General features: G+C 37.2%; 1 protein-coding gene across 2 annotated transcripts; it reads left to right on the forward strand.

The window, feature by feature from the left end:
- Nucleotides 1-347: 347 nt before the first annotated feature.
- Nucleotides 348-25,590, forward strand: tgfbrap1 (transforming growth factor, beta receptor associated protein 1). 2 transcript variants are annotated; one of them, XM_082136771.1, is made up of 12 exons: nucleotides 348-477; nucleotides 2,109-2,810; nucleotides 5,571-5,765; nucleotides 13,874-14,028; nucleotides 14,124-14,206; nucleotides 15,479-15,820; nucleotides 16,083-16,140; nucleotides 19,224-19,367; nucleotides 19,490-19,636; nucleotides 20,327-20,486; nucleotides 21,360-21,796; nucleotides 23,597-25,590. In XM_082136771.1, the coding sequence occupies exons 2-12, from the start codon at nucleotides 2,123-2,125 to the stop codon at nucleotides 23,786-23,788; spliced, it is 2,601 nt and encodes an 866-aa protein (XP_081992897.1). In that variant the 5' UTR covers nucleotides 348-477; nucleotides 2,109-2,122; the 3' UTR covers nucleotides 23,789-25,590. The 2 variants fall into 2 exon arrangements, with proteins under 2 accessions (XP_081992897.1, XP_081992898.1); XM_082136772.1 differs by lacking the exon at nucleotides 348-477 and adding an exon at nucleotides 563-859.
- The last annotated feature ends 1,306 nt before the right edge of the window (nucleotides 25,591-26,896 follow it).

Consider the following 26,896-nt stretch of genomic DNA (forward strand, 5'->3'; position numbering starts at 1 on the left):
AATTACATTTTCATCTGCTAAATTCAGAAATACAAAATAATGAATATATATAATTTTGTTTGAAAAGCCATTAGAACTTGCAGAGGGAAGCCATAACTCGAAAAGTGTGATCTTTAGGGTTTCAGGACTACAAGCGTGTCAGTCTATTGTAAAATCTAACATTCTAACCAAGCGCCACAAATCAAGAAAAATTATCTTATTAAAAAAATTAAAATAACAAAAAACTCTTTTAACGACATTCGTGTAAAAGCTAAATTGTAACGCATTTCGCTTTCAGAATTAATTTTCATAAACGCTTTCCAATCAAAAAGCCAGAACCCACCCTCATCACGTGGCCGGATGTATTTCGGCGGAGAAACAGGAAGCGCTACAGCAGGAGGAGAGAGAAAGAGAGAGGGAGGTGGAGTGTGAATGAAACTGGCAGGCCGTGAATACGCTGCCATCTCTCAAATCAGGACCGCACTGGCCAAGGCTGGGGTACGATATGCGCTCGGCTTTCTTTCACATCACCTGTCGCGTCACCTGCGCTGTCTGCATGCCGCAACACACACACACACACACACACACACACACACACACACACACACACACACACACACACACACACGACCAAACACGAAGGCTGTGTTTTAAAACCTAGCGAGCTGTCTTCCAGCACAGCTTTTAATATGGCATAATAGGTGCGTACGTTTGGAAAACTTCCCCCAATAATGCTGTCTAGATAGGCATCTCACTAGGTTTTGAAACACACTCCCATGATCACCCGTAATCAAAGCACTGTCTGTCGTTCATATAAATGCTCATACTGGGCTGTTTGCGTGGTTGTGAAGCAGGTGTTGGTGCTTGAAAGAGGAATCGAGTAAGTGTTTAAATGTTGATGAATCTTGTTATGTTTTGCTAGCGTGGCCTTTGGCAGGTTGGACAGACAATTATCTTGTGAATAACTTTCTAATACTGAAATGAAATGTCTTATTTGTTTTAAATGAAGCTGATAGTGTAGGTCTATAAGTAGCCTAGTACTAATGCACCTGTGTGTAATACAAACCACAGGTTAATAATGGGCACCTGGTTTTGTGCTTGACTGTCAGAACTGTGATTTCTTGCTTTAGAATATTCTCTTATTATAGAATTATACCAATAAGTGGCTTTAAGAAACCATTTTTGTGTTTCTGTTTACATGGAGGCACCCAAAGGTGTATATCTCATTATTCGAATTAAGTACATCTTTGTCTACTTCATCTTTTTAAAATTCTTTGTATTATTTGTATTATTAATCTAATGTCTTCATAAAATGCTTCATAATATTGCTCATATTTGTTGTCAGTGCAAGTCTAAAGTAACTGAAGATTTTGTTTGTTTCCTCTCTTACTGAAGATGTGGAAAAGAGAACAAAAGCTTTAGTTTAGGCTTGTACTGTTGTACAGCAATATTAGGTAACACTTTACAATACGTGTCAGTAGTTAACATTAGTTAATGTATTAACTAACAATGAGCAATACATTTGTTATAGTATTTATTAATCTATGTTAATTTTAGTTAATAAAAATACAGCTGTTAATTGTTTGTTCATGTTAGCTTACAGTGCATTAACTAATGTTAACAAATGCAACCTTTGATTTTATTAACGTCTTAGTAAATGTTGAAATTAATATTAACTAAGATGAATAAATGCTGAAGAAGTATTGTTCATTCTTAGTTCATGTTTACTAAGGTTGTTAACTAACCCTATTGTAAAGTGTTACCCAATATAATATTCTGGTAACACTTTACAATACGGTTAACATTACTTAACTAACAATGAGCAATACATTTGTTGCAGTATTTATGAAAATTTGTTAATGTTAGTTAATAAAAATACAGCTGTTTATTCATGTTAGTTCACAGTGTATTAACTAATGTTAACAAATACAACCTTTGATTTTAATAATATATTAGTAAATGTTGTAAATGCTGTAGAAGTATTGTTCATTCTTAGTTCATGTTAACTAAGGTGTTAACTAATGAACCTTTTTGTAAAGTGTTACCAATATTCCTTATAATATTGCTCAAACTTGTTGCCAGTGTAAGTCTAAACTCAGATTTTGTTTCTGTTTTCTCTCCCACGGTAGATGTGGGTGGCACCATGAGCGTGAAAGCTTTTGAGCTGGTTCCCGCTGTGGAGCGGGAGCAGTTGATGGGCGAAAAAGTGCGGATAAACATTGAATGCATTGAGTGCTGTGGCCAACATCTGTACCTGGGCACCAATGACTGCTTCATCCATCACTTCATACTAGAGGAGCACACGACAGCCAAAGGTAAGCTGGCCTACAAAGCCCAGAAACTACTCCACAAATACCTGGGCCTGAAGAAGCCGGTAGCAGAACTGAAGGCCGCCTCTGCTTTGGAACGTCTAATCGTCCTCTGTGATTCAACCATCACTGTTGTGGACATGGTTACCCTGGAGCTTGTCCCCTTTGGTGGCACTAAGCTCAAAGGTGTGACTGCGTTTTGTATCAACGAGAATCCGGTGACGGGGGATGCGTTCTGTGTGGAAATGGCGGTGGTTTTGGCACGCAGACGGGCAGTCCAGATATGTTCTGTCCATGAGGACAGAGTGCAAATGTTAAAGGAAGTGACCACACCAGAACAGCCCTGTGCCCTGAGCCTGGACGGGTACAATATCTGTCTTGCCCTGTCCACACAGTATATGATTCTGAACTACAGCACAGGAGCCTCTCAGGATCTGTTCCCTTATGACTGTGAAGAAAGGAAACCCATTGTTAAGAGGATCGGCCGGGAAGAGTTTCTTCTGGCTGGCCCAGGCGGGCTTGGTGAGTTACATGACCGAACACAACACTGATCAGTACACGTGTTCATTTTTTCCACCAATTTTATTCCCAATTCATTAAAAGCTAGCACCAGCATTAGGCTTTTATTTGCCCTATTGAAGCATATTAGTCATCAGTGACATTGAGGATCTACACTACACAGAATCAGATCTGTGGTGAATTTTTAAAAGTGAATTTCTTAAAAAAAAATATTTTACCTTTTTTCCCACTGATTTTCTTTCTTTGCCGTCATCAGTTTAATGGTTCAGGAGATAGTAATATACATTTAAATGTATGTCTATAGAAAATCTAGATTATATTACTCTCATTCTATAATTTGTGTTTAGTGAAAAATTAGAGTGCTGCAGTGATGGTGTGTTTTTGTAGAACAACCCAGAAGTTAGCATCACCCTGCTGGTTTCCTCAACAAAAACCCCAAAACATTTTTTCCATTGACTTTTGGAGAAACTCTGATTGTTGCAGAAAATAAGATCTGCGACAAGCAAAAGTTTATGATTCTTACACGCTTTTTCCATCATGATAATCTTCATTAATCAAGTAAAAAGCTGAATGAACGTTATAAACAAACTAAACCACGGCACTGCAATTAAGCATCCCATAACTCTTTCAGTCTTTATTAAAAAAAAAACATTTGCCCTGTTAGAAGTTAGAGTTGAGGTGGTGTAAAGGTGGACTAGTAGTGATTGATAGTGTTAGTGAAAGTTACTTTTAAAAGTAATGCATTGCAATATTACGTTACTCCCTAAAAAAAGTAGAAAATTGTGTTACTTTTTATCATGTGTAACTAATATGATTTTTCCGTATTCTCCGACCTAAAAAGTTCACCAACGCGAATTCCACGCGTAAATCCAAGAAAAAATGTTTGGGGGGGTGTGTGTGGTTGGTAACTGTATGATGATTAAAATCACGAAATGGCCTTAATCACTAAATAAACTGCAAAATGTTACGTTTTCTAATACATTTATTTCATGCACGGATTGCTTCTTGACAGCGCTGCACGAGCCGTGGTTTGCCATGGTTCGAGGTGCCAAATGCAAGTAAAAATCGATGCACCGGTGAAACGGTGTTACTCGCCAGTTGCCTGGTAACTTTTTTATAATGAATTTTGACAATGTATTGTTGTGAGAATGTGATTTGGTTTAATGCAATCATCAGAATGCAACGGTTGTGATGTAATTATATAAATGTATAGTCTGATGCGCTGCATGTTTCAGAGTAAAGAACAACATTGTGTTCATTTTCTGTTTAGATCCACAGTAAATGCCACTCTGCTAGTGCTATGTGCGTTTGAGTCACTTATGATTTGCATTAAGGAATGCAACATGTGCACTTGCCAACCATCTTACCGAATTCATAATGAGAATCGTTTATAAATCTGTTATCAACAAAGAGAAGCGTTATGGCCTCCCTTTGGTTGTCCGCCAAAATGAAAGCTCAATGGTTTAAAGTTTGAAAGCCAAGAAATTAGGACAACCATAAATGTTAGTATTGTATCGGTCAGGTTTTACCTTCTTTTTATCTTTAGCTGCGTTCACATGCCTGTTTTATGGTAAGCAATGCATTAGGTTTTTTCACCTGGGCTGGGCTTGGTTGTTTGTTTATTAATAACAAAGTTCTATTTTTGGCAAATGTAAAAGCCCTTTCACACCAAAAGTGAAATAATAAGCCTCAGGCTGAAGGAAATGCAAATTCGCATCTGTACAGTAGAGAGCACAGCTCAAACAAACCTTTCAGCTCTGCCGCCTTTTCGAACTGCAGCAGAATAGGACGCAGGAAAAGAAAGTTAACACACTTTCTTCAGCAATAAAAATATAAAATAATGAAACACAAATGTGTTTATAAGTCATTTTTGCTTAGTATGGTTTAATCATCCAGGTGGATGCTGCACATTGGTGGTGGTTGAGGAGATTCCCCCTTCTATGTAAAGCGTTTTGAGTGCAGAGAAAAGCGCTAGGCTATATAAATGTAATGAATTTATTATTATTATTAATTAGATCATCGAAGGTCAGCAGCAAAGTCATTGGTCAATAAAGTGAGATTAAATACATTAATTATATATATTACTTATTGCAGATTTGCATAGTATTCTGAGTTAGCATTTCACTGTTTTATTCATTTTGAGGAATAATGAATCTGTTTTTGTGGAATTGAAATGAGTAAATGCATGCTCGCATTTACTTTAGTCTAGAACTACAAATAGCCACAACCGCGGTGGTGTAAACATTCATTACACAGCGCACACAACGCCTCAGAGAGGTGTTAATCAGTAAATGGGAAATTAAAGTAACTTGCGTTACTTATTTGAAAAAGAAAATTTGTTGTAAATTTAAAAGTAACGCATTACTTTACTCGTTACTTGAAAAAAGTAATTTGATTTACGTAACTCCAGTTACTCGTAATGCGTTACCCCCAACACGGTTGGTTGATTGCAGAATGATGGAACTCGTTTCCTGGTTTTGGTCTACAAAAATGTCATCCCTGCTGCACTCTATATAAGACAAGAGTCTGATGAAAATCACTTTTTTGTAAACCTAAATGTTTTGGAGGAAATGACTCCTTATGTGACCCTGAGGAGTATCATACATTTTCTATGGCGACTGTCTGGTATTTTTTTGTTTGTGCTTTTTATTATAAGTTCAGCCACAGCCCACCTGAGATATGAAGCTGTCTTCTCTGCTGTGACTGTACTCATGGTGATCATTTGTGATGAGTCATGCATCTCTCTGTATCTTTATCTGTCAGGGATGTTTGCTAATGCAGAAGGCATATCTCAGCGTGCTCCGGTGAGCTGGTCCGAGAGTGTGATCGCGGCGGCTGTGTGTTTCCCGTATGTGGTCGCGCTGGATGAAAGCTTTGTGACCGTTCACAGCATGTTGGACCAGCAGCTCAAACAGACACTGTCATTCAGAGATGGACACCTTCTGCAGGATTTTGAAGGTAAGAGTGTATTCCCATACATTTTGCATTATTTCACCCTTAGGGCCGGTTCACACAGACCGCATTTTTGCTGGTAAAAACACAAGACCTGGGTCAGTGGAACGAATCTTTTATTTATTTATTTTTATTCTGTTACATGTGCCAGACACTGCAAAAGATGCGAATTCAAACGGTTAAAGACGTCCATCTAGCGTTAGGACGTTACATTGCGTATACGTTACGTTAGATGTTACTTTAAAAAACTGTGGAAAAGTAGTGTAGGGCAATGAAATGGAAAAACGTGGCCCCTTACTCTGTATTCACGGTTAAAGAAGAACATTGTTTGGAAATTAAAGCAATAGTTCAGACATAAATTAAAATTGTCATCATTCACTCACTCTCAAGTTGTTCCAAACCTTTATGAATTTCTGTCTTCTGCTAAACAAACAAAAAAGCAAAACAAAAGGAAGAATATGGGTAACCAAACAGTTGATGGGCCCCATTGACTGAACGATAGTATGAGAAAAAAAAAAATACTATGGAAGTCAATGGGGCCCATCAAATGTTTGGTTACTGACATTCTTCAAAATATCTTCTTTTACAGTATGTTCAGCAGAAGAGAGAAATTCATACAGGTTTGTAACAACTTGAGGGTGAGTAGATAATGGCAAGATTTTTTTTTTTTTGGTGAACTATCCCTTTAAGGTCCCTTTCCTTCATAGCACCTCAGAAAACCGTTGATACTTGAGTATCAAGTAGAAGTGCTGGAAAATAATGACTTGAGTAAGAGTAAATACGTAGTTTGTTGAAAAACTACTCCATTTACTACGTTACAAAGTACTTTAGTATAGATTTCAATTTTTATCTAAAATAAGTCAGCAATATGGAGCGCAAAACACTCTCGTCATTTCGGTTTCATTCATACTGGAAGCAAGAGGGCACCCTTATAGGAAACCCTTTATATGGGCATCAGATATCCCTACAGCTGAATAACATGCAGATACAGAGAGATGTTTTGACTAATGAAAAATAAACACGATTGCAATGATCTGTTTATCTGTGTTATTCAAGCCATCTCAGGTATTCTCGTAAGAATGATGTATATCTATAATGCAATGCTAATCGACATAGGCTGTATCAGAGTATATATCATTTTTATAAAATTAAATATTTTCTGTCTCACTTTTAAGAAGCAACATTGGACCACTGAAGCAAGTTATTTCAAACACGACTGACGTGTGTTTGTATATATAGTGATTTTAGAGCAAAACATTATATTAATTTCATAAATTGTTGTTTGACACTATGCTAAGCAAACATATTAGCTAACGTTATCCCTGTTGCTAAGAGCGATTGTTTCATTACTAATTTTGAAAAGTCCACGTAAGATCATTTGAATGTTTTTTTTTAAAAAAGGGCACAAACACAAAAGAGTGAGAGGTCTGATCAAAGAATTGAGGGATTAAAACAATATGAATAGAAAAATGCCAGTAAAAAAAAATTAAGTGGGGTAGGGGTTAATGTTAAATAAAATGCTTTTTTTTTCATTCTACTGAAAAGAGCCTATTGTTGCTATAGCTTTACATGCATCTGATTAACAGATAATTCATCTTATTTCACTGCTGTTTCTTATGTTTAGTGTATTTCAGTTTCTTACAAAGTTTGCTTTGTACTTTTAGTTTAACTGCATTGTTAAAGAGGGCAAGCTTTAACATTCAACTGAATTGTGTGCGTGCATTTTAGACACTTAACTTGCATTAGATTGTTCTTGCTCCATCCATGCAATAACTGTGTCCTTGTATGAGCCCGTTTGAGCCGAGTTTTATATTTACTTCAACTGCTCAGTGCTCTGGTAATATCAATGGTATGACCCATTTCAGTTTAAAGGTCCCATATTGTCAAAACTGAAATTTCCTGGCTTTTTTTTAATGATAACAGAGGTCTAGGGGCTGTGAAACTACCATATAAGTTTCAAAACAGTCAATCCACAGACAAATGCACACAGTCTGCATAAAGTAGCTGTGCCTTTTCACGAGCCATTGTGACTTCCGTATAAATGTGATGTCAGAACTACTCAGTCACCGCCTTCAGTTCCCACCCCGAGCACTGCCCACTGTCAGGAAACTACATCATTGCACAGGCTTCCGAACAACATTAATATAAGAGAACAGTGGCTTATGTTTATTTATTTAGAAACGCCACAGCAATTTAGTTCGACCTTAACCGTCTGTTCTGCATATTTCACAAGTGACTGCTTCGTCAATCAGGCACAGTTCAATGCCGGTTTTTCAAAGAAGCTACTGCTCAAAGATGCTGGAGTTCCTATAGTTCATAGTTTTACAAGTTTACCTCGGAATTTTAATTGCAGCATATGTTCTCGCGTTCTGTGTGCATCTTTGCACATTTACCACAAGTACACCTTTTACAGAAAAAGTAACATTGTAAAAGAAATTGTAGCACGTCAACTTACTGTATCAGTAGGAAAGCAATAGTTACATAGCGTTCGGTGTCTGTCTGCTAACGTTACATTATAAAGCAGTTAAGTGTTTCAAAATCAGTATAACTAGCTATTAACGTACATATTTTGGAGATTTAAATTGAATTTGACAAAAAGAAAAGTCTGAGTTTGTTTACAGACAGTTTAAATTAGCGTTAACTTTAAATCTGCATTGATGTAATGGTAATTATAATACTCTAACAATAACGCAGAAAATAAGGAGGTGGTTGTTTGTCTCCTGTCGTCGCCGATTCGGGGTCTGAGTCCGTCTATATTTCGGTTCCTCAGACGGTTGCCTTTTTGAATGGTCCATTGTGTTAATAATGTTGCTCATTAGTTTTGGCCACAAACTACCACATGTGTTTGGCCACATGTGTTAGTCAGAACTAACACATCTCCTGTACTGCATCTTTTAAGTAGATTAACAAACTAGTGTGTATCACTTTAAATGCAAATGAGCTGCTGCTGCCACACTGGAGGCGGAGCCTCGCCAGCTCGCGCTCAGGACAATCTCATCTGATAATATCAAAACAAACTCTCTCAGTAGCGGTGTTCATTTCGACCCGGAGTCGGACAATAATGCCCACAGAGCCAGAGAATATATGCTGTATGGAGATGGAACAGGTATAGTTTAGTTTAATTACGGTTATAACTTATTTTTCATCTTGCTTTTATCCACTATTAGTAAGCCTGTTGTAGCTCTGAATGATGAGTTTATTGTACATCACACAAAAGATGAAGCGTCAGTTTTACTCCAGAAAATCACTGTAAGAGCTGCATAAACACAGTATAAGAAGTGCGCATTAAAGTCTTATCCATAAACTCTCTCCCTCCCTTTCATTATCATCAACATACACAGTGAATTACACAAAATCAATCGTTACAACTAACAGTAAACAAATATATACAGACTTTATGCCTTTTCAGTGGGTGCTTAAACTGGTCAACTTTATATCCGCAATACAACTCTGACGAACTGTAATAAAGTGCGCCTTCTCCCTTCCATTACTGCCGTGATCAGTAAGGTTAGGCCTATTGCTCTGAGAGACTGTAAGCTGGATCTCGAACAGTTTTTACAGATCCATCCTCGAGGAAAAAAAACGAGAGTAAATGACGACTGCTATGTTCATTCTTACCAGTGTTGGGGTAATTCATTACAAGTAACTTGAATTACGTAATCAGATTACTTTTACTTAGTAACTAGTAAAGTAACGCATTACTTTTCAAATTTACAACAAAATATCTGAGTTACTTTTTCAAATAAGTAACACAAGTTACTTTGTTTTCCCATTTATTGACTGACAGCTCTTGTCCCAATGTTGAGACAAAAGGAGGTGCTGAGGCGTTGTGTGTAAACATGATGGTTATTGTAGTTCTAGACTAAATATGAGAAGGCATTTACTCATCTCACTTGCACAAAAAAATATTCAATATTCCTTAAAATGAATAAAATCAGTGAAATGCAGAATCAGAATATTACGCAAACGTGCAATAGCCTAACTAAATATGTTAAAGGAACACTCCACCGTTTTTTGAAATAGGGCTTATTCACTTTCTTTCCTACATTTAGATAGGTGGGCAAATGCATTTTTGTCTCAGTGCATGCATTGTTTTAGTTTGACAGGGTCGGCGCTAGCTTAGCTTAGCACAATGAATGGAATCCTTTGTTGCCAGCTAGCATGTCCTGAGTAAAAGTGATATAAAACATTTAAAAAACCCACCTAATTACTTCTTGTGGCCTGCGTATTCACAACAAGTACAAATAGTGATGCAGATTAACACTAGGCGATTTCCTAGGCAGATATTGACTTATATATTAAGGACTATATTAGGGGGAAGCACAGGCGAAGCACTGCTACTTGGGAGTGATATCTCTGCGCCCAAGTAGCTGTGCTTCACCTGTGCTTCCCCCTATTATAGTCCCAAGTCAATATCTGCATAGGAAATCGCCTAGTGTTAATCTGCATCGCTACTTGTACTTGTTGTGAATACGCAAGCCACAAGAAGTAATTAGGTGGGTTTTAAAAAAAATGTATATCACTTTTACTCAGGACATGCTAGCTGGCAACAAAGGATTCCATTCATTCTGCTAAGCTAAGCTAGCGCCGACCCTGTCAAACTAAAACAATGCATGCACTGAGACAAAAATGCATTTGCCCACCTATCTAAATGTAGGAAAGAAGGTGAATAAGCCCTATTTCAAAAAACGGTGGAGTGTTCCTTTAAATAAAACATACATTTGTATGCATTTAATCTCAATTTATTGACCAATGTACCTGCTACTGACCTTTGATGATTCAGTTAAACCATGGGTCACCAAACTAAGGTCCGCGGGCCGACTCAGGCCCGCCACCCCCTTTTGACTGGCCCCCCAGCCCCTCTGCCCCCCACTACTTGAACCGGCCCTATGAGGCAATCCCCAAAAGTCGTCATGGCCTATTATATAAATATAAATAAAACTTGCGTGCAAATTAATTAATGCAATGCGGAACAACTGTTAGATACACAGGTTCTTTAGGGACACCTAATCTGTAGCTCCGCCTTAGCTCTGAAGCTCTGAAGCAGGCTGCAATGTAAAGATTGCAATGCTGGAATATGTTGAGAGAGAGGTGTAGGTGCGATCGAAAAGTCGCAAAGTGTTTACTTATATTTGTGTGTGTGTGTGAGTGAGGCGCGGGCATGATCGAACAGTGGAAACATAAAAACATAATCCGTCATTTAGTTTTTACAGGACATCATTCAAACTGCGAAGTGTTTAAGTTACTGTTAATTAAAATTTTAAAGAAAACAAATATATTAATCTGAAATGTAGCAAATTAATTTTCAATTCATTCAGGTACAATTACCAAACATATCTCCAGGTCTTTTTATTAATTTAATTAATAAACTAATTATACAAAACTATTGTCATTGCACTACAAATAAACTGGTTCTCTGCCTTTACTTTATTAATAAAACTTATTTAAAAAAAATACAAGGCTTAAGTAATTTATTTTCCTTTGGTGGTCCAGCCTGAGACATGCACAAGCCTTCTGCATTTTTGTTTTGCTTTTCCCTCCATTGTACCGAACTCGTACCGAACCGTGATGTCTGAACCGAGGTATGAACCGAACCGCATCTTCTGTGTACCGTTCCACCCCTAATAGAGAGTGCAGAGTTTTCAAAGAACAGTGGACCAATGATTTTTTTTAAAAGTGAAGAATAACTTTAATTAAAACAAAGTGTGAAGACTCGATTACTACATTTGCAAACCACTAGTAAAGATAAACAAATATGTGCCAGGAATCAAGTGTTGATATAGTAGTGTGGATATAGTAGTGGGGATGGCTGTGCCATACTAGTATCTCTACTACACAATGAGGCCTGCTGGTGGTCATTTTGGTCTGGGTCGTACAATTCTATGTTATATAGCTGACCCGGCCCCCCCCATCACAGTCAGGAACGATAATGTGGCCCCCAGAGAAAAAAGTTTGGTGACCCCTGAGTTAAACCATAAGCAAAAAAAAAAAAAAAAAAAAAAGTAAATTAAATTACATTTAAAAAACATTTTTAATTGGCAAAGTGTTAAACTTTTTTTCTCCTGCATTTATTCTTCTGTTATCCAGAACAGCTGAAAGGTTTGTTTGACCGGCGCCCTCTACTGTACACTCGTGAATCTGCATTTCCTTCAGCCTGAGGCTTATTATTTCACTTTTGGTGTGAAAGGGTCTTTACATTTGGCCCAAAAATATGACTTTTTTTGTTATAAAAAAAAAACAAGCCCAGCCCAGGTGAAAAAAAAAAAGTAGCGTAAAAGTAACGTAACGCATTACTTTTCTAAAAAAGTAACTAAGTAACGCAATTAGTTACTTTTTAAGGGAGTAACGCAATATTGTAATGCATTACTTTTCAAAGTAACTTTCCCCAACACTGATTCTTACAACCAACAACAAAACACCTCAATCGCTAAGGAGACATTCTTGTCTACAGCTGCTCCTGTGTTTAGCTCACTCAGGGCGGGTCAATGCTAAAACTGCAGTGTCAGTCAACAGTCATGGGCGGGGATTGTGCAGAAGTACGTCACATTGCCTCAAATCTGAGAACGGGTTGTTCTGAGACAGTGCTTATGATTTATGTTCAAACATAAAATTTTGCATAATAGGTGCCCTTTAATTCACACTAATTAGTCAAATGAATAGATGTAAATGTTTATTCAGTTAGCTTAAATAATAATAATACAAAAAACAAGCAATATTTATAATCCCTCATGATGATAATTTAAAAAAAAATTATTTGCAGTAAACATGTAAACCAAGAAAAACTATGTATATGTATATGTGCCACAGCCTTTTCTTCATTGAAATACACATTCATCCAATATTGATTAGCAAATCAGACTGTCATTCTCAATCTCAGTTGTGATCAGACTGAATCAGTCAGACAACTCATTTCCACACTGAATCAGCTCGCATCTGATGAGCGGAGAACTTATTTTTGAAAGCAATGTTAAAGATGCAAATTTGTAAGGTTAGTAAAACTTAATTCAGTACAGCTGATTTAATTGTTTATAGAAGAACATGTAGTTAAAGATAGAAATCCACAACATGGTTTCAGAACAAAATTCTGTAGGAGAAACAGTAAAGAAGCAGCTGAAAAATCTATATAAATAAAGATCTCCAGTGTCTTAGTTGGTATTCCTTTAGATTGCTTGTGCTGCAGTCTAGTATTTACAAATATTGATTTCTCTGAAGTGCTGAGGTAAATTTCCCTACAAAGCAGCAGGGAAATGTTCTCCTGTCAAGTCTTGCTAAAGCTTGATAGTGCTTGAATCGGGAGGGCGAAAACCAGACACATTCACATTTAATAAAGCAAGCAGTGCAGAGAATGTAGTGAAGGCAATTTATTTAGGAGCATCTGATATAATGTGTTATGACAAGCTCGGATCAGGTCAGTCACCATACGTCCCGTGTCAAAAACTCATTATTGTGCAGATCACAAGCTTGATTATTTTTCAGCAGTTTAATCACCATCAGTCGTTACATTCTCATGTCTTATGAATGTGCTGTTCTTTATGCCAAAGCATTTATTTCCATGGATGTGAAATTGGTGTTTTATGTAAACACACGTTATCCATTTTACATCACTCAACTAACCCTTTAATTCCACAGAGTTGCAATGCAATGGGGAACCCTGCATTGCAACTCTGTGGAATTAAAGGGTTAGTTCACCCAAAAATGAAAATTAGCCCATGATTTACTCACCCTCAAGCCATCCTAGGTGTATATGACATTCTTCTTCCAGATGAATACAATAGGAGTTATATTTAAAAATGTCCTGGCTCTTCCAAGCTTTATAATGCCAGTGAATGGCCGGTTTCTGTTTTAAAGTCCATAAAGCGCATCCATCCATGCTAAAAGTGCTCCATATTGTGGAAGAGCCAGGACATTTTTTTATATAACTCCAATTGTATTCGTCTGAAAGAAGAATGTCATATACACCTAGGATGGCTTGAGGGTGAGTAAATCATGGGATAATTTTCATTTTTGGGTGAACTATCCCTTTAAGCAGCATTTACAGTAGTGTGGTGCTCAAAGAGCAGAACACACAGTGAATGTCTTTTTGTCAACTTTATAAAAAGCCTCTAATTTCTCAGGTAAGGTGGTGTTGGCCTCATCAAAAGCGGTGTATATTCTGGTGCCTCTCCCTCTGGAGCGTCAGATCCAAGACCTGTTGGCAAGCCATCGAGTCGAGGAAGCCCTGACCCTCACCGAGGCCGCACAGAGAAACATTCCCAAAGAGAAATATCAGGTACGCCGAGCCGTTCTGACTATGGTAAGCTACAAGAGTATTTCTCTCAATGGAGAAAGGATTTTAATTGATGATTTTCTCTTTTTATGTTGTAGATATTGCACAAAAGAATTCTCCAACAAGCAGGATTCATCCAATTTGGCCAGCTTCAGTTTTTAGAAGCGAAAGAGCATTTTAGGTGAAGTACATCATTTTGTCATGCAATTAATACTGTTAATTGCTGCTCAGGCCCAGATGTTTCAGAGGATGACTGAATGGAGTTAATTAACTTCTTTGCTAATTGCTTCTTATCCCTCTGCGCACCTGACCCTAATCGTCGTATGCTAATGGTTGGAGAACAGAAACTTGTCTAATAGCTGAATAAATAGCTGACGTAAATATCAGTGGATTCACCATGTTGAATTCGGCATGTATTTTAAGTTGCTACATCTGTCATATGGCATGAACTATTAACCCATTTGAATCACAGATTGCAAGTACTACTGTAATATTTCAGATGACAAGAAGGAACATCTGGAATAATTCACTATGTTAAAACATAGCCTTATCTTTAAAACCTTATCTTTAAACCTTATCTTCAAAAATTGAGCAAATGGACAGTTGCCACCAGTGTTATTTTACTATATAGTATTTGTTAACATTTTTAATTAGCTTTTAAATTTAAGTTTTTGTAATTTTGTTATGTGCTTTTGTGAATTGTATTATTTTATTTTTTATATACATTTTTAGTTGTAGTCATTGTTATGGAAAAAACATTTTTTTTAAAGATAATTGCAACTTTTTATCTCACAATTCTGGCTTTTTTTCCTCATAATTGCGAGTTTACATCTTGCAGTTCCAAAAAAATAAATTCTCAGAATTGTGAGATATAAACTTGTAATTGTGACTTTATTGCTCACAAATGAGGTTATATTTAAAAATTCTGACTTTCTCGCAGTTACAATTTTATATCTCGCAATTATAACCTTTTCTCACAATTAAGAGTTTAAATCCCTCAATTTTGACTTATTTTCTCAGAATTGTGAGATATAAAAACATTTAAAAAAATAATTGCGAGTAATGAATTCTGAATAAGTCTGACATTCTTACAAATGCGTGCAATTCTGATATCGTGCATTTTCTTACCTTTTTTATTTTATGGTGGAAACAAGCTTCCATACATTGTAGTACTTCAGCTTAAACTTATTTTATTTCATGTAGTTGCCATGGCAACATTTTTTGTTTTAAGTGTTTCATCTAATATTTTTATTTTATTGCAATTAGCAAAAACAATTTTTATACTTTTAGTTTTAATTAACAGTAACAACACAGGATTCCACTGTAGTGTTCATTTTATTTTAATGTGGCTGGAATTGTTTTTTTAAAATAATAATACAGCAAAATAAACTTTAACAAAATAAAAACCATGTTATAATAATAATAATGTTGCTTTATCTAATGCCCATCACAGGAAAGGACAGCTGGATGTGCGGGAGCTGATCTCTCTTTATCCGCTGCTCCTGCCCGCTTCTTCTTCTTTCACACGTTGCCATCCACCACTTCATGAATTTGCTGACCTGAACCACCTGACGCAGGGGGACCAGGAGAAGGTACAGCGCTTCAAATGTTTTCTCATCAGCTACCTACACGAGGTGCGCAGCAGCGACAGCGCTAATGGTTTCCGTGAAGACGTAGATACGGCGTTGCTAAAGCTGTACGCAGAGACTGGCCATGAGAGTCTTCTGGACTTGCTGGCCTCTGATAACGCCTGTCTTCTGGCAGACAGCGCCCCCTGGCTGGAGAAGCATCACAAGTGGGTACTCGCTTTTGTATTTCTTTGAGTAGCTGTTGATAAAGTTTTGACGGTTTATTTTTGCAAGAAAGCTAAGAGTGCAAAAGATGAAGCTTCACGTTTTTTTGAATTTTGGTTGTTGTCTTATAAACCATTATTCACAGCAGTTGTCATGGCAGTACATTACTTTTTTTAAAACTTAAATAAATGACAGTGTTTAAATAACTTATGGCATTCCTTAATGTGTGTGATTTGACTGTTAATGGTGTTTCTGTTTGTTCAGGTATTATGCTCTTGGACTTCTATATCACTACAACGGTCAGGATTCTGCTGCTTTACAGGTGGGATTTAATTGAACATTCTGATTGTGGTAAGGGTGTCACGATTCTCCAAATCCTCGATTCGATTACATTTTCGATTCTAAAGTCACGGTTCGATTCGATTCTCGATTTAAAAAAAATTTATTGAAAGCACAAGCTATGCCATTTTAAGACTTTTATGCAATATAATAATATCTGACCTTTGTTCGCAATACCACACACTACATTGTCAAATTTAAAACGTTTATTAACAACATAATGTAACAATAACTTATATCTTCAGTCAATTGGAAACTTAAACAATATAACCTATTACCTGGCTATTATAGTCCCGGGGCTCCCTGGACTCCTCAGAGCAGTCACAGGCGAATAGCACGGCGTTTTAAATTGGGTTCCCACAGCGTTTGCAACGCAGTACGAGAGAACGTTCTCGTAAGGGAACGTAGGCTACTTGGTTACTTGCGTAACCTCGGTTCCCTTAGAGATAAGGGAACGAGTACTGCTTTGCCTTGCCGTGCTATTTCGCTCATATCAGGTACTTCGCTTCAGTCGATTTAAACCTAAAATCCTTTGGCGAGTTTTTTGTGAATTACACTCTCCAGCCGCATCCAAATTGGCGCGCTCGAGGTTGGCAGGGCGCCATGCGCTCCCATTGGACCGTACGCCACTGCTAACTTGCCATAGGTTCGTGCAGTTGCCGCAGCACAGACAATCAGCTCGCTCAGACGAGATATGATGCTCTCGCTGTGCAGCTGCAATGTGTTTTAAAATAAAGGCTTCAATATTCTCGAGAAAAGGAGTTTTACCTATTACAGGCAAGCCGAGCTGCCGTGACATGGGGGCGTGGCAGCATCGACGATTCCATTTTTTTATTCGATAATCGAGATTGAGCATTATTTTCGATCGATTTCGATTTAAAATCTAAATCGTGACACCCTTAGATTGTGGTGACAAGCTAGGAAATGTGTGCTGCAAATTTTAAAAGCATTTTCCGAATTAAAATACAATTTAAGCTCTGCTGACATCCTCTTTGGCATTCTGTTGGTCATAGAAAAATATTTTGATTCATCCTGCAGTTTGGAAAAAAAAAAGTTAAGTCTAACAGGCAATTGTTCATTACAACCTGCATATAATAATATTAACAATATATATATTTTAAGAGATATTTTATTTCAGTGATGAAAAAGCTGAATTTTCTGCATTGTTACTCCAGTATTCAGTGTCTGATGATGCTTCAGAAAGCATTCTAAAATGCTGATTTGGTGTTTAAGAAACATTTCTTTTATCTTACATCTATTATTATCAATGTTGAAAATGGTTGTGCTGCTAAATATTTTTGCGGAAAACCATAGCCACTTTTCCACCGTCGTACTAAAAGGTTCCAAGAAAATCGCCACTTAGGATTGGTCACTTGTCTGTTGCCTGACTACCAGTTTCTCTGTAGTCGCCAAGCATGCTATTTGAGTGAAGTAAACACAAGTTAATAATAGAAATATCTGATCTTCCTCCATAATGCAGTCGCTATTTGCATCTCATACCTTGTGTAAACTCTTACATCACCAAGGCAACGACTGACGCATTTGTATTACATTCCAAAGAGCTCCATTATCAACCCTACAGTGGAAAATGAAACCATATCCGTACTGGCTGGGCCGGACCGGCACGGAATTGAACCGTTAAGCAACGAGATCGGTTTGGCCCAACGGTGGAAAAGCAGCTACATGAAAAATTATTCTTTTAAAAATAGGAAGTTCAAGGATTATTCACCCAAAAATGACAATTGACTCATCCTTAAGTTGTTCCAAACCAGTATGAAGTCTATGGGACCCAACAACTGCTCTTCTAAATTCTTCAAAATATCTTCTGTGTTCAGCAAAAGAAAGAAATTCATACAGGTTTGAAATAACTTGAGGGTGAGTAAATGAGGATAGAATTTACATTTTTGGGTGGACTATCCCTTTTAAAAGAACAGCATTTATTTGAAATAGAAATCTTTTGTAGCATTACTTTTAATAGATAATTCATACTTGCTGAATACAAGTATTATTATTATTTATTTATTTTTAAATCTTACTGACCCGAAACTTTGAATGGTAGTGTGTGTGTGTATGTATGTAAATACAACTTAAGTGGCAAATAAAATGAACACATTTGCAGAGTTTTAATGATCACTTTCATGCTATTATTTACTTAAATTCATAGAAACATGAAAATGCACTACCCATTTGATTAGGCTTTTTCTGTAGATTTTCAAACTGACATTGTGCAGAGTAAATACTTCTGTTAGTCAGGAAGTCTGATGCAGATGTTGACCGAGACTGATATTCTAATGGCCACGTATTGGCCAGTTAATCTTCCTGGATGATGTATCGGTCTATCCAAGTTAATGGTGCGTTCAGGTTCTCCTGGGAAGTTTACAGCAGGTGCGTTCAAGTCACTTTCGTCGGAGTAAGATGGCGGTGTACTTTCTCTTAATTACAAAAAAAAAAAATACAGCAAGGTTCTTAAACTCTAGTTCTAGAAAATTAAGAACAAAGAAATGTTTTTAATTAAGTTATGAACCACTGCACACTTTATTGCATTGTTATATTATAATGCCATCATATTCTGTGCAGGCAATTAGCTTACTTCACTGTAAATAGAAAAGCCTGACAATATCACTGCTAAATACCATTAAATATTGTGGTATTACGCAATGTTTCTCACTGACACACCCCCAACTCGATAAATTTGGGGCTTAAAGAAAATCATAGACTTCCCACTTGCATTTACGACATTGTGGTGGCGTTCATGTGCGATCATAAATGCGATCTTTACGAGATGACTTGAATGCACCATAAGACTGGCGTAATAAAATTGCTTCCCAATCTTCTCTGTCTAAATGTAAAATAATTACAGTGTTTTAGTTTGTGTCATGACCAGTTAAAAAGTATCAGTAATAAATCAGTAGTAAATAGGTAAGGGTGGTGGTGCGTGTGTGTGTGTTACCTGGAATATTCATGTTAAGCAAGATGCAGTTCTATTTAAAAACCTTACAATTGGATGTGCTCTCAGGTAATGGATGATTAAGAGTTTTAATTTTATTTGATCCTGTCCTGTTGTAGATGTGGGTTAAGATTGTCAATGGAGATCTCCAAGACTCAACACGACCAGATCTGTTTGAATATGTTGTGGATTTTCTTAGTTTCTGCTCCAACCTTGACCTTGTGTGGCGGCATGCAGACTGGGCACTACAGAAAGATCAAAAGGTGTGTACTTCATCCTCATTGTAATGAACTATTTTAGGTGAGAGGGAGCTTTATCGGTCATCTACAGAATATTCTAGAGGGTGTAATTGACTAGCTGTCTCTATCTTTTGGATCACCTACAGATTGGTGTGCAAATCTTCACCAAAAGGCCTACCTCAGAGGAGAAGATGGGGCAGTTAAACCCAAATGATGTGATTGCATATTTGGAGAAACACAGTCAGGCCCTTCTGCTCTACCTGGAACACCTGGTGCTAGAGAAGAAATTGCAGGTAATGGCACCACTGCCAAGAAAGCATTATTGATTCTTTAGTCAAGTGTTGTACCTACTATATGCTAAAAGGTTGCCCAACTCTTTAGGGCTTTTCATGCTAGTTAACCCTGGATCATTCTAAACCCTGGGTAAACGGAGTCCTGGATTATCTTCCTTCGTTTCACATTGCTCATAATTAACTCGGGGTTTACAATTAATCCTGGGTGTTTATAAACTGACGTTTCATACTGTACATTCCTAAACTCTGGGTTACTGATTGGATGAATGCCTTTGTTTACATAAATACTCTAGCATTGCTCATCCTCGGATTACTGTATATATAGTCGACTGAAGTATCAAGTTGATCCTGAATAGGTTTTTCAGACTATAAATGTAAGAATCACTCCAATTCAGTCCAATTGATTTTTGTCATCATTTGACATTTTTCCTTTCAAATGCTGAAACTACTGTTTATACAGTGCGCCGTGTTTCCTTGACTGTCCAAAGCACGTGAATATGTGGCACATGATTGGTTGTCTGTTGTTAAACAACTAGTGTAACATTGTAACTTCGCTGTACTTGTTTGGCACTGCAATGCGTGGTAAAAACCACAATGCAGTGCTAATCTTGTTTTGGTGTATAGAACGATGATATCCTGGGGTTAAGCGCAGTATGAAAAAACTCTTTTGTGTGTTGTCTGTTATTACAGAAAGAGAAGTATCACACACATCTGGCCGTGCTGTATGCAGACAAAGTCCTGGGCTTGGTCTCACGACCATCAGCCAATGAGGAACAACTGTCTGCTGCTCGCCAGAAACTACAACGGTTACTGAAAGAGTCCAATCTCTGCAGAGTCCAGTTACTACTAGGTAGGTACCCAGTAGCTGGATGCCTGTGCCTCTTCTCCAATATACACAAGACATTTGATCCTTTGATTGCAGTATAAGTTATTGTCCCTTTGTGAAAAGGGCACCAACAGCAGAGGTAAGAGTTGAGCGGATAGGTGTTGATCTATGCATAAAACCAGTTACCAATAAATGCTTTGCAATAATGCTGCTAAACACAAACTCTGTGCATTGAGAAAGCACTTTGTTTTTACATTTTGTTTAATTTCAAACATTACTATTGACGGAGGTTTACAGCATTTCACTAGATTTGGAATGAGAAACATTGAATCCATTGTCAATTATACACGGAAACTTAAAGGAACTCTGTTTTTACTGCAAAGCAATTAAGACAAATATATTAGTACTGGAATACTGTACTGTAAAGCAACAAAAACAATTCAATATAGGCTATAATAATTTGTGTAGTACAAAAATATTACATTAGAAATGTATTTCCTTCCCTTAATGTTTTATAGTTAGGGCTATGGTGATGATAATACTAATAATAAATTCATGCTGATTGGGTTCCAAAAACAATGGTGAATGTAAAATGGACTGACACAATATTAATTGAATTGAATTTGAAAAAAATTCTAAACTGGTCCTTTTACAAGTGTGAACCCCCTTATAGAGTAACTATATGGCAGTAGAGTGTGGGCAAAAGGCATTGATTGTTAGTTTTCCCCACACTATTTCAATGTGATGTTTGTTTTTCTATTCTGATTTTATGTCTTTTAAAGTGGTGCCATATGAAATTTTTATGTTTATCATATCGCAGTTGAAATTGAAATCAGAATATATATTAATGCCTAGTGTTAAGAGCTAAAATATGGTTTGATCTGCTTGTGCTTGTAGGTAAAATTCAGGACTCCGAGCTGCTGCTACTTGAGCGAGCTACACTTCATGGAAAGTTGGAAGAACATGACAAGGCCTTGCACATTCTAGTGCACCAGCTCAAAGACTCGCCTGCGGCTGAGGAATACTGCTCTTGGGCCTCTGCATCTCAGGACCGGTCCTACCGTCAGAAGCTTTTCCACCAACTCTTGAGCGTTTACTTGGACCCGGATATACCGGGAGGGGCACAAACAATAGCAGCAGTCGACCTGCTTAACCGACATGCTGAGGATTTTGACGCAGTGCATGTGTTAAAGCTCCTTCCAGAGGAGTGGTCTCTACCGTTACTCCGTCCTTTCCTGTGTGGGGCGCTGAGGGCTAGTGTACATGCACGCTGCACTTCCCAGGTTGCAGTGGGGCTGGCCCGGGCACAAAACCTCCAGCTTCAGCATGACAGGGTGAGTTCTCATGAATTATGTTTTTATGTCAGAGCCTGTTTTGTGGGCAGTGCTTCGACATGTAGCTTTGGTTCGGGGTGACCAGAGTTCAAGTCCCGGCTTAGGGACCTTTCTTGATCCTGTCCCCCCCTCTCTCCCACTTCATGTCTTATCAGTTCTCTATATTATACTATACTATCCTATCTCAATAAAGGCAAAAACAGTGGGCCGGGCACTTCTATATTTTTACCTGTAGAGTAACCTCAATCGCATGTCTGTCTGTCTCTGTGTCAAATTTCATTTTGATATTTTTGCTGGGCATAAAGAAAAAAAAAAAAAGTCAGGGTGATACAACTGTCTAGATTAGTGGTTCACCGATATATCGCCAAGGCCGATATTTGGCATTTTTAAAATATCGGCATCGGCCGGTAAGTTTTTCTGATTGGCCGATGTGTTGGAAGCGTTTCCTTTTATATTATTTGAAACAGAAAAGGCAAACAATCAGGCTAAAATACTTTCTCATTTACCGTCAACATTCAGCAAATGCGCATCTACATCATTTAAACAAATCTAATGTTTAAAATCAATTATCTAATGAACATTTAATTTCACAAACCTTGCATATTTAATCGAATCCAGCTGTGATGTCTTGTGAAGTGTGCATTTGATTCAAGAAGTTGCCATCTAAAGTATAAGCATGTTTATTTTAAAGATTTATTTTCTAATTTATTTCTAATTTATTAAATATTGATTATAATAAATATAAAGTGTGTGTATATATAATATAATATAATATAATATAATATAATATAATATAATATAATATAATATAATATAATATAATATAATATAATAGGCTATATATATAAAAATATCGGTTTTATATCGGCCATCAGCCACCCTGCTCTCTAAGAAATCGGCATCGGCCATCAAAAAAACAATATCGGTCGACCACTAGTCTAGATATCAGAGGGGGGAAAAAACATAAAAAGAATGAAATTATTGAAAATAGAACCTAAATAGTAGTCTGACAATCTTTTATTATTATTTTTTGGGGGGGGGGAACATAAATGAAACTTGACTATTTTGGACAATATTTGTTTGACAAATCAAAGTCATATGGTAAAGTCAAGGTCAATAAGTTGTCATAAAAAGGTCAGATTATCTCATTTTAAGCGAGGCAAAATTAGTTCAGGTTGCAAAAAAATGTCATGCAGTGTGAATTTAATAATTCATGATATTTGTATGAAATAAGTAAAAAAAAAAATTTATATTTGTAAAACTTTTTTTAAATGATTGGTCTGTGTACTCTATACACTACTGTTCAAAAGTTCGGGGTCTTCAGTGTCACATGATCCTTCTGAAATCATTCTAATATGCTGATTTGATGCTTGAGAAACATTTCTTGCTATTATCAATTATGAAAACAGCTGCAAAAAAATTGTGGAAATGGATTGGAGTTTTTCAGGACTTTTTGATGAATAGAAAGTTCAAAAGAACAGCATTTATTTGAAGTAGAAATCTTTTGTAACACTGTAAATGTCTTTCCTGTCACTTTTGGTAAATGTAATGCCGATCCCAAACTTTGGAACCGTAGATTTATTTTGTTTTATTTTAGTGTATACATTTTATTTTGTTTTCGAAACCAAATGAAACCAACATGAATAACGTATAATATACATATACATATACATATACATATACATATACATATATATATATATATATATATATATATATATATATATATATATATATATATACTTGACCACTACAGTGCATGTCATTGACCCACTAACCACTGCATTCTGTGTTGCACAGCTGAAGTATCGAGGCGGCCCAATATTAGTGTCTGAAAAGAAGGGATGCCAGCTGTGCCACAACACCTTCAGCGAGCCAGACTGCGCCTGCTTGCCTGGCGGAACGCCGGTCCACATTCACTGTGTGGCCAAGAAAGCCCTGGACTTGCCAAAGCGCCAACATGAAAATGCCCACCGCAGCAATCACACATGAAGCTGATCTGTGGGGCAAGCGACAAATTCTGGCGTTACACCTGTACCGCACCCATGAGAAGGCTGAGTGCATAGGGCAACCGTTCAGAGCCCTCGCAAGAGCAGGAACTGCTTTCCCTGTGTTTGAGGGAGTCAGTCAACAAATAAGTGTTTGGGAGTTTGAGATACTATTTATTCCATACACACAACACTGACAATGAATATGAACTTTTTAATCAACGCCCCCCCCCACTGGTTGATCTTTTTAGCATTGCCTTATGACTGGTCCAGTGGCTGTCTTGAAATATTTAGCTTTTAAGTGGGTGGTATCCATGTTAACTATTATTTGCAAACTGTTTTAGGTCAAAATGCTAGTGTCTTGACTATCTGTTCCCTGTGGGCAGACTCATCAAAAATTGGTTTATGCGATTCGGCCGATCAATAGTTTTCATTAAACAAACACCAAAGTCACTTGCTCTGTTCTCAGAGAGTGACAGGTTATAGCCTTAAGTGATTGCATCATGATTCTTTTTATATAAGGGAGAAATGCTTAAAAAGAAAACAAATTATTTTCATAATGTCATCATGAATATGGTTTGTGGTCATCATAGCTCTTTTAAAACATTTAATAGTAATTTTCTGAGATAAAAAGGGAAGATTTTCCAGAATTTCCATGTTCATCTTCTGGCTACAATCCGATCTGGGTAACTTCAAAGTTACATCAGTAATGTCAAATTCTGCAATGAAAGTCTATGATTAATTAGTACAACCCAAGAAAAATATTATTGTCTCTCTCTCTCATCTCTTTCCCATGGTTGATTTGGCCGGATATTTCCCTTTAAAGACAAGTTTAAGATACAAAGTGATATTTAGTTAAAAAATGGTTGCCATATCAAACAAACCAATGGACTCAGGCTGTGCTGTGTTTGTGTACATGCTATAGCTAAATGCTAAAGTTGCTTATAACATCCAAAATGTTTGTTTCTCATATGCATGTGGTGATGTGGATGTGAGTCCTCATGTCTTAATGCTAAGCTGTGATTTTAAAGATCAAAACATATTTTAACATGATCAATTACATTTGTGTTTTTTGGTGAAGCACAGTAGTAGCAATGGCTGCAGAGGGTTTTGCCTGAGAATAATCTGTAACCTCATATTTGAATAAGTATCTGAAATATTTTCTCTGTGAAAGTGAAAATAGTGGGAATTTTAAAGGCGTAAAAAGTGAAGGGGAAAAAAAGCACAGAAGAAACACTGCTTACTACTTAATACATACTAAAAATGTCCTCTGCTATAACCAGGGAACGGTAGGATGACTGGTTCTCTTGATGTTTTGTTTTTACAGAAACAGTTTAGCAAGTGAAAATATAAAATTTATTATAGTGATGATTGGCTGCAAGGATAATGGTAAATTGTATCCAAACAAATTTGTCACACAGTTCATTTAAATACTATTGTACACAATCTTGGGCGGTGGATCCAGCACAAGTTCCACACTTGAAATGCCGGTGTAGGAAAGTTTATGTGTGCTATTTAGCCTTTGCTTTGATTTGCTGATGCGTTTCTCCCAGAAAAAGTTCCGTTCGTCAAACGTGCAACCAAATTTTTCCTTCTGTCTGAAGTGAGACTGTAAACTTTTCAGCTTGAGCAACAATGGAAATCCTCTACATCTCTTTGCATCCACTTTAAGTATTTTATGGATACTGGTGTGTACATACTGTATTAATAACTGTTTGTTGCTTTGTAAATCAATGCCGGTGTGGGTGGAATGTACAAAATGTAAAGACGTCCATTTTAATAAACGATTATGCCTACATGAATAAAGCACACTGTTTAGGATGATGTACTTCATGTAAAGAGACTAACAAAGACAGAAGAGCCAAATGGCTGGACCTGTTCCATTTGATTTCTTGTTTATCAATCCAACATCTTTGCAGAAAGATTTCAGTTTGCATCATAGTTTGCCATCAGTTTGCATCATATGAGTGACAGATGCTGCAGCCTGAGGAATGGGGAAAAAATCAATGCATCAATTTCACAAGTTCATTACGTATGATTTGTATGGTTCGATTAGGGTCGGTCCAATTCTCACTATTAACTACGACGTTTGCCTCAATAAATCCCTAATTACTGCTTATTAATAGTCAGTTTAGGTATCCTATTAAGGTTAAGTTTAGGTATTGAGTAGGATTAAGGGATGTAGAATGTGGTCATTCAGAATAAGGCATTAATATGTGCTTTATAAGTACTATTAAACAGCCAGTATCTTACTACATGCATGCTAATAAGCAACTAGTTAATTGTGAGAATTGGACCCTAAACTAAAGTGTTACCATAAACACTCACCTAAAGGATTATTAGGAACACCTGTTCAATTTCTCATTAATGCAATTATCTAATCAATCAATCACATGGCAGTTGCTTCAATGCATTTAGGGGTGTGGTCCTGATCAAGACAATCTCCTGAACTCCAAACTGAATGTCAGAATGGGAAAGAAAGGTGATTTAAGCAATTTTGAGCGTGGCATGGTTGTTGGTGCCAGACGGGCCGGTCTGAGTATTTCACAATCTGCTCAGTTACTGGGATTTTCACGCACAACCATTTCTAGGGTTTACAAAGAATGGTGTGAAAAGGGAAAAACATCCAGTATGCGGCTGTCCTGTGGGCGAAAATGCCTTGTTGATGCTAGAGGTCAGAGGAGAATGGGCCGACTGATTCAAGCTGATAGAAGAGCAACTTTGACTGAAATAACCACTCGTTACAACCGAGGTATGCATGCAGCAAAGCATTTGTGAAGCCACAACACGCACAACCTTGAGGCGGATAGGCTACAACAGCAGAAGACCCCACCGGGTACCACTCATCTCCACTACAAATAGGAAAAAGAGGCTACAATTTGCACGAGCACACCAAATTTGGACAGTTGAAGACTGGAAAAATGTTGCCTGGTCTGATGAGTCTCGATTTCTGTTGAGACATTCAGATGGTAGAGTCAGAATTTGGCGTAAACAGAATGAGAACATGGATCCATCATGCCTTGTTACCACTGTGCAGGCTGCTGGTGGTGGTGTAATGGTGTGGGGGATGTTTTCTTGGCACACTTTAGGCCCCTTAGTGCCAATTGGGCAT

This window comes from Leuciscus leuciscus (genome assembly GCF_965113295.1).
Source record: "Leuciscus leuciscus genome assembly, chromosome: 14".
NCBI classification, from domain to species: domain Eukaryota; kingdom Metazoa; phylum Chordata; class Actinopteri; order Cypriniformes; family Leuciscidae; genus Leuciscus; species Leuciscus leuciscus.